This window comes from Suricata suricatta, chromosome 12 (assembly GCF_006229205.1).
Source record: "Suricata suricatta isolate VVHF042 chromosome 12, meerkat_22Aug2017_6uvM2_HiC, whole genome shotgun sequence".
In the NCBI taxonomy this organism is placed as follows: Eukaryota; Metazoa; Chordata; class Mammalia; order Carnivora; family Herpestidae; genus Suricata; species Suricata suricatta.
This window is the reverse complement of record NC_043711.1, coordinates 4,453,742-4,462,316: the sequence shown is the minus strand read 5'-3', so window position 1 is coordinate 4,462,316 and position 8,575 is coordinate 4,453,742. Positions and strand designations below refer to the sequence as shown.

The following is an 8,575-nucleotide window of genomic DNA, read 5'->3' as shown; positions in this document are numbered from 1 at the left end:
GGACCCCATGTGAGTGGTCATGCCCCTTCCCCAAACCAGGCCACTCGTGCAGTGGGAGCGGCAATTTTGGGTTCAGGTCCAAGTAGAATCCAGGGTGCACGTGGGTGTCCATGGAGGTAGAGCTCAGGGGTTTGGGATGTGAGTGAATTCAGGCTGCCTGTGAGTTCAGGATTTCATGGGTTGGGTGTTTGTGGCATTCGGGGTAGCGATGAGAGGCAGATCTTTCTAGAACTGGGGCCTGGAGGTTTGTGTGTGTGTGCTGTGTTCAGTGATTCTGTGGCTGCGGTTATTTGGAGGCCTCGGGTCCTGACTTCACAGGATTTGAGAGCTCCGTGGTGTGTGGGGGAGGGTGGAACCCTGGGTCCCTAGAGGGGAAGCTTCAGCCTGTGCTCACCCGCTCCTGCAGGTTCTCCATGATCACCCCCAACGTCCTGCGGCTGGAGAACGAGGAGAAGGTACTGCTGCAGGCCCACGACTATTCAGGGAACATTGCAGTCACGGTCAGCGTCTTCGACTTCCCAGCCAAGAGGCATAGGATGTTTGGCGAGACCATCGCTCTGATCAAGGAGAATGACCACATGAGCACAGTCAGCATTAAGGTGGGTGCACCTGCTATGCCCCTCCCCCTCCCTGAGTCTCCACCCCATTTTGAGCCCACCCCACTTGGTTGCCCCTCCCCTCTCTGCAACTTCTCCTTCAATTAGCCCTTCCAATCCTGAGCCCCTAGCTTTGAACCCCTCTCCTGCCTGAAAGCCCTCTAAGCCCGCATTTAATTCCCCCTTCTCATCCGCCTCTCTAATCCTTACCCATTTCTTGCCCTTCTCCCTCCCCTGCTACCTCTCCGCTCCCAACCTGGGCACACCAGGGAGACCGGAGGGATGGACAGGTGCTATTGGCAGGAGGGGCAGGCAGATGTGGACCCCACCAAAAGCCTGGGGTTGAATGTGGGCAAGGAGCCCCCAGGCGGCACCTCAATGATTCTCCGTGCCACCCCTAGATCCCAGTCAACCAGGAGTTAACATCAGGGAAGGGGAAAAAATTCGTGACTATCCAGGCAGACTTCGGGGGCACCGTGGTGGAGAACAATGTACTGGTCAGTTTTCAGAATGGATACCTCTTCATCCAGACGGACAAGCCCATCTACACTCCAGGCTCCACGGGTAAGAGGCTGGGCGCCTGCTGCAGGGGGCTGGGGCAGATTGTGGGGAGGGGCAGGGCTCACCCACCACCCCCTTTCTTTCCCTCCATCTTCCAGTCCTCTATCGGATCTTCACCGTTAACAATGACCTACTGCCCGTGGGCCGGACCATTATAGTCACCATCCAGGTACCAGCCAGCTGGGGCCCCAGACACGCCCCAGGGAGAGATACGGGAAGAACAAAGAGATAGAGAGAGACAGAGATACAGACTCTGGAAAAGGCAGGACTCCAGAGACCTAAAGGCAAACAAATGCATAGAGCCATGAACACAGAAGGAGCCCTGGACACAGGGCAGAGATCCAGAGATCCCAGTGGAGTGAGGCTTCTGCTGGTGGATTCTGGCTCCAGACAAACCTCTGGGGACCGTGTGGCTCTGGACAGGTCCCTTCTCTTCCTGGGCCTGTTTTCTCAGCTGAACATTGGGTTAACAGATAAAAACTCTGTGTAGTCCAATCCCTCTACAGCAGCCAGGGGGCAGCCTCGAGCAGGCCCCACCTTCCTCCACCAGGAGCCCTCCAGGAGTCCCCACCTCCTTGGGGTAAAAGCCTAAGTCTACCTGGCAGTCCCCAAGGCCATGCAAGACTTGCGCTGTCCCCTGCCTGTCCTTCCCTCCTCCCACTCTTCCCCTCCCTTACTCTCCTCCAGCCACATGGACCATATTACCTCACCTCCAACTGCCTTGCACAGTCTGCTCCAGGACCTGTACACAGGCTGTTCCCTCTAATCCAGAAAACCCTCTTCCTCCAAATACCCACATACTTTGCCCCATCACTTCATTCAAGTCTCTGCTTACATGTCACCGATGGCCCAATTTTACAGCGAGGCCTCTCTGAGCACCTGTAAAACTGCTGACCATTTCCCCACCCCCACACTCCACTCTCTTCTCTTCCTGTCCTCAACCTTAGGCATCCTATAAATTGGATTTATTCATTTGCTGACTGCCCCCTCCCCAGACCTCCATGGCACCTAAATTCCATACAGGATGGGTGGTTGGCATATAGTAACTTCATTAAAATTTACTGGGAGAAGGGAGGAAAGGGTGGGGGAGGAGGGAGAATGGGAGGGGAAGTGAAGGGCTGAGGGAAGATGCGGGTTGTTCTTGAAGGATCATCATGAGTATTTCTGAAATCACCCAAAGGTAACAGGGCTCAGGTTCTGACAGCTGTGAGCGGACTGTGGGGACCAGTGGGATGTGGGGAGCGGAGAACACACACATCCAAAGGTACAGACTCTGCCCAGTTCCGGTCAAACGTCACTGTGTGCCAACAGGAACTGTATCCAGTTACCCCAATTTCCAAGAGAAGCCAGATGTTTACATGCTGTGTCCTGATGTTTAATGATTGGCAACAAAGAAAACACTGTGTATTAGGTTGAACCTCATGAAATTGCTATTCTTGTAGGTCAAAACGTGGAAGGTAGGCAATGCTGTGTGGCTCAGCGCCCAGGAAATGCTGGCCACAGGGTCCTGCACTTATAGGTGATAAATGCTAGTTACCTTCAGTATTCAGACAGCCGCCACTGACAGTGAGCCCCGGCATACATGACCCATGTCCCTAACCACTGAGGTAGGGGCTCTATTTCTCTCTTGTTTCTGGATGGGCACATCGAGCACAGAGACGTCAAGTAACTTGCCCAAGGTGACACAGCTCGTAAATGGGAGCGTGGACATTTGAACCCAGGCTGACTGACTCAAGTCCGTATTCATCACCACTGCCCCAGTAGTCATGACACACAGAGAGTGTCCACACAGAGGAGGAAGAGGGCCTGGGGGCTAAGCCGTGTCACTGAAGAGACACACCCTCCTGTCTCCACAGACCCCCGATGGGATTATCATCAAGCAGGACTCTCTGTCTTCTCAGAACCAGGTTGGCATCTTGTCCCTGGCTTGGAACATCCCGGAGCTGGTTAAGTATGTCAAGCCCTCCTAGAGGGGGTTCCCAGGGCCAAGGGAGGGCGTGGGGGGCGGCCGGGTCTGGCTGGCTCACTCCCCTGCCTCCCGCACAGCTTGGGGCAGTGGAAGATACAAGCCCACTATGAAGAGGCCCCACAGCAGGTCTTCTCTGCTGAGTTCGAGGTGAAGGAGTACGGTAAGAGGGGGAAGGTGGCAGGGCGGGGGGCCCCGGTCCCAGGCCCAGTGCTGACCCCCTACTGTCTGATCCCCCAGTGCTGCCCAGTTTTGAGGTCCAAGTGGAGCCTACAGAGAAATTCTACTACGTTGATGACCCTCAGGGCCTGGATGTCACCATCAAGGCCAGGTGAGGGGCTAGGAATGCGGCCAGGTGAGGGCTGGATGCTGGGGAGGTGGGCAGCTGGGGGTGGAGCCAGGCAGGGGCCAGGTGAGGGACGCTGGGTGGGCGTGGCCAGGTGTGGGACCAGCTGGGGGCTGCGTGGGCCAGGTACGCACCTGAGCCTCTCACCTCTCAGGTTCTTGTACGGGAAGAATGTGGATGGGATCGCCTTCGTCATCTTTGGGGTCCAGGATGGGGAGCAGAGGATCTCGCTGCCCCAGTCCCTCACCCGTGTGCAGGTGCGCTGCCTCCCGCCCGAGCCTCCTCCACTTTGGACTTGCCCCTCCCTCACCTGAGCCCCTGCCCCTCTGAGCCTCCTTTCCTCCCCCAGATCAGTGACGGTGCTGGGGAGGCCAGGCTGGAACGACAGGTCCTTCTGGCCGGCGTGGACCCCCCCAGAGCAGATGCCCTGGTGGGGAAGTCATTGTACGTGTCCGTCACTGTGATCTTGCACTCAGGTGAGGCCTGGTCTGGGGAAAGAGACCCAAATGAGGCGGGAGGCCCAGTCTGAGGGCAGAGGCCCAGAATGGAGGTGGAATGCAGTGTGACAGGGGAGAACCAGTCTGAGGGGACAGGCCAAGTGTAAGAGAGGAAAGCCAGATGAAAGCGAAACCCAGTTAGACAAAAGAGGCCCCTTCTGGGTGGGGGCGTGGGGTAGATCCAGACTGAAAATGGGATCCAGTCTGAGAGAGGAGGCCCAGTCTGAGGAGGGAGACCCAGATTGAAGGTGCCAGCCAGTCTGACAGAGGAGGCCCAGTCTGATGGGGGAGGTCATTATGAACGTAGGATCGAGTCTGATAGATAAGGCCCAGTCTGAAAAGGGAAGACAAAATGAAATTGGGATCCAGTCTGACAGAAGACACTAGTTTGAGGAGGAAGACCCAGATTATAGGTGCCAGCCCGTCTGACAGACAAGGCCCAGTCTGAGGGGCAAGACCCAGTCTGAAGATGGGAGCCACTCTGAGAGGGTAGGCATAGTCTGAGGAGGAAGGCCCAGTATGAAGGTGGGAGTCAGCCTGACAGAGGAGTACAAGTCTGATAGAGGAGGCTCAGTATAAGATGTGGCCCTACCTGGCGGGGTGGCCCAGGACCCTGCCCTCATGGCTGGCCCCCTCAGGCAGCGACATGGTGGAGGCGGAGCACAGCGGGATCCCCATTGTGACCTCCCCCTACCAGATCCACTTCACCAGGACGTCCAAGTTCTTCAAACCAGGCATGCCGTTTGACCTCATGGTGAGACACGGGGTGGGGCTGCCTCCTCTACCCTGCTCCTGAGCACCAGCCACACCTCTGGGCCCCACTGAACCCCTTCCACCTGCCCCTGCACTGTATCCACAGGTGTTTGTCACGAATCCGGACGGCTCCCCAGCTCCCAACATCCCCATGATGACCCAGCACTCCAAAGCGCGCTCCCTCACCCAGGCCGACGGTGTGGCCAAGCTGATCATCAACACACACAAAAGCTATACGTCCCTGCCCATCACTGTGAGTTCTGCCCCCTCTAGCCCCACGCCCACGAGGTAGGGGACTGTATCTGCAGGGAGGAACTCTGTCCTCTGCCATCATCCTGCCATGTGAGGAATGGGGTCCTTCTATTTGCGTCAGGGGACCTTGCCGTTCACATAGACGTGTCTTCATCTGCATAGAGGGGTTCTCCTCTGGGCAGGGTTCTCCACCTGCATAGCTCTCTTCTAAGGATCCAGTGGTTACATCCGGCCCACCCGGATAGTCCAAAAAACCTCCCCGTCCTCAGATCCTTCACTTAATCCCATTTGCAAAGTCCCTCTGGCCACAGGAGGTCCCAGGTCCCAGGGACACAGACATCTTTGGGGCCAGCATTCATCCCCTTTCCTCACCCAGGTAAGCACTAAGAAGAATGGCATCCCGGACTCACGACAGACCACCAGGACTATGACCGCCCAACCCTACAAGACCATGAGCAATAACTACCTGCATGTCTCTGTACCTCGTGTGGAGCTCAGGCCGGGGGAAGATCTCAGTGTCAACTTCCACCTGCGAATTGACCCCACCACCACCCAGGAAAACAATATCCGCTACTTCACCTACCTGGTCTGTGTCCTCCTAGGATCCCCAGGCCCCTCCTCCTCACTTCTGCAGCACCCCCAGTCCAGGGCCACCCATCCCCCTCTCACCTTCCTGATTCATCCTTATGCCAACCTGTCTCCTCCAGATCATGAACAAAGGGAAGCTGTTGATGGCAGAGCGCCAGAAGCGGGAGCCAGGCCAGGACATGTATGCACTGCCCCTGACCATCACTGAAGACTTCATTCCTTCCTTTCGCCTAGTAGCTTATTACACCTTCATTAACAACAAGGGCCAGAGGGAGGTGGTAGCCGATTCCGTGTGGGTGGATGTCAAGGACTCCTGTGTGGGCAAGGTAAGCTTCCAGAGCCTTCCTCTGCACGCACCTTGGGATTCCCCGCCTGGCCAGTGCTTGCTGGGTCTCTGCCTCTCTCCAGCCTCTGCGTGGGCTCCCCAACCGAGGTCCGTCTTCTCCTTTTCCAGCTCCTTCTCTCCCCACCTGTTTCAGCCTCAGTACCTCCCTCTCTCCTGGTCTTTGTGCCTTCAGTCTGTGTCTCCACCTTCCCTTCCTGACCAGGGCATCACGGACACTGCCCTTGCCTGACTACTGATGGAGACCAGGCCTGGCAGGGCTGACCCCTCACTCTTGCCCTTCTGACCCCCTCAACAGCTGGTGGTGAAAGGAGGCAGGCAGGAAGAGAGAGCATACCTACCTGGGCAGCAGATGACCCTCAAGATCGAGGGTGACCGGGGGGCCCGAGTGGGGCTCGTGGCGGTGGACAAGGGCGTGTTCGTGCTGAACAAGAAGAACAGGTTAACTCAGAGCAAGGTGCGCCCCTTGCCACTTGGGTTTGTGGGAAGGAAGTGGAGGCAAAGGGGTGGCGCTCAGAAGGGCACTGGAGGTGCAGGTAGGCTTGGGCTGAAAGGAGGTCTGGGGGGACACAGCCAGGGAAGGGGGTAGGAAGTGAAGGCTGCAGATGGGAGCACGCATGGAGGAGTCCGCAATGGGGGTGGGGAGGTGCGCACACAGCTCCGAGAGGGGCCTGGTGGGGCATGTAGACCTGGGGTTGCAGGCCCTCCCGTGACCCCTGCCCACCTGCAGATCTGGGACGTGGTGGAGAAGGCAGACATCGGCTGCACTCCCGGCAGCGGGAAGGACTATGCCGGCGTCTTCACAGACGCGGGGCTGGCCTTCAAGACCAACAAAGACCTGCAGACCCCGGATCGGACAGGTGAGGGCCGGGGAAGGCGGGGCCTCCACCACGTGCTGAGCAGGTGGAGGGCCCTGTTCTGAGGTCAGAGGTCCTTGCTCCGAGTCCTGCCCAGACACCTTCTAGCGAATGGCTGCTTTCTGAGCCTCAGTTTCCTCAGCTGTCAAATGGGAGCACCAACACTCCTCCCTCAGGGCTACTGAGAGGAGTACATCGGGGACCCGAGTCAGGGCTTAATCCATCTGTCCCCTCCCCTCAGAGCTGGAGTGCCCCAAAGCAGCTACCCGGCGCCGCCGCTCCGTGATGCTCATGGAGAAGAGGATGGACAAAGGTGGGGGGCCCTGCCCTTTCCTCCTCCACTCCCCGAACCCTGCCCATCCGGGGCCCAGCCCAGGAGGGAGGAGGGCAGGGCCCGGCAGTGGGGACGCCCTACCGGTGGTCTGCCCCGAGCCCCTCTTCCTCGGAAGCCCCGGCTAGAGCCTGACAGTGTCGTGTTCCCACAGCCGGACAGTATCCAAAGGAGGTGCGCAAGTGCTGTGAACACGGCATGCGGGAAAACCCCATGAAGTTCTCGTGCGAGCGCAGGGCACAGTACGTCCCACACGAGGCGTCGTGCGTGAAGGCCTTCCTGGAATGTTGCCAGTACATCACCCAGCTGAGGCTCAACCACTCCCGCAGCAACCACCTGGGGCTGGCCCGGAGTGAGTGCACCTGCTCCTGCGCCGCCAGAGGGGGGATGCTTGGTCAGAGGGGGAGGGCCTGGTCTGAAGGTGGAGGGCCTGATCTGAGCTGGGAGGCTGGCCAAAGTAGGGATAGACCAGAGTAGGGAAGCTCCATGAGGGGATGGGGAAGGGCATGAGAGGGGGCCTGCTCTGATGGAGAAGGCCAGGGCAGAGTGGGGAGGCTTGGTCAGAAGGGAGAGGGCAGGGTCTGAGGGGGGAGGCCAGCCAGAGTGGGGAGGCTGGATCAGAAAGGGGAGGGCCTAGTCTGAGCAGGGAGGCTGGCCAGAGAAGGGAAGCTCGGTGAGAGGTGGGAAGGCTTGGGCTGAAGACGGAAGCTGGCCAGAATGAAGAGGTTTGGTGAAAGGGGGAAGACTTGGTCTGATGGGGGGGTCCTGGTCTGAAGAGGGAGGAGGACCAGCCAGAAGGGGGAAAGACTGGTCTTATAGACACGGACTGATCTGAGGGGGTAGGACCTTTATGAGTGGAGACGCCCAATTGGAGGGAATAGGCTAGGCAGAGTTGGGAGGCTAAGTGAGAGGGGGGAGACCTGGTCAGATAGGGAAGGTCATAGTCTGATGGAGGAGGCCCAGCTAGAGTGGGGAAGCTGTGTTAAGGAGGGGAGGCCTGGTCTGATGGAAGAGGGCCTGGTGGGAGGGGACAGAAACTGTCTGAGAGGGGGAAGGGGCCTGTTTGGGGGGAAGAATGCCTCTGAGAGGGGAGGAGGGCCTGTGTGAAATGGAGGGAGCCTGAGAGTGGAGAGTGCACCCCTCTGTGGAGGAAGCAGGAACTGTCTGAGGGAAGAGGCCCTGTCTGAAGGGGAAGGATGCTTCTATCTCAGATGGGTTTTTTTTAATAGTTTACTGTCAAATTGGTTTCCATATAATACCCAGTGCTTCTCCCCACAAGTGCCCCCCACCATGAGAATCACCCCCTCCCTTCCTCCCCCTCCCCCTTCAGTCCATGGTTTGTTTTCAGTATTCAGTAGTCTCCCATGATCTGTGTCCCTCACTCTCCCCTGCTCTCTTTCCCCCTTCCTCTCTCCATGGTCCCCTGCCAGGTCTCTCCTGTTAGACCTATGAGTGCAAACATATGGTAGCTATCCTTCTCTGCCT

At 58.0% G+C, this 8,575-nt stretch overlaps 1 protein-coding gene across 1 annotated transcript in view; it reads left to right on the top strand.

Annotated features, from left to right (window-relative positions):
• C3 (complement C3) overlaps window positions 1-8,575 on the top strand; it is a 47,960-nt gene that overhangs the window by 4,521 nt on the left and 34,864 nt on the right. The window contains 16 exon segments of the mRNA XM_029916480.1: window positions 407-599; window positions 998-1,160; window positions 1,256-1,326; window positions 3,014-3,108; window positions 3,204-3,286; window positions 3,364-3,454; window positions 3,624-3,726; window positions 3,819-3,945; window positions 4,605-4,720; window positions 4,826-4,972; window positions 5,348-5,557; window positions 5,679-5,885; window positions 6,201-6,359; window positions 6,633-6,762; window positions 7,001-7,072; window positions 7,245-7,442. Coding sequence (XP_029772340.1) covers window positions 407-599; window positions 998-1,160; window positions 1,256-1,326; window positions 3,014-3,108; window positions 3,204-3,286; window positions 3,364-3,454; window positions 3,624-3,726; window positions 3,819-3,945; window positions 4,605-4,720; window positions 4,826-4,972; window positions 5,348-5,557; window positions 5,679-5,885; window positions 6,201-6,359; window positions 6,633-6,762; window positions 7,001-7,072; window positions 7,245-7,442 — 2,165 coding nt within the window.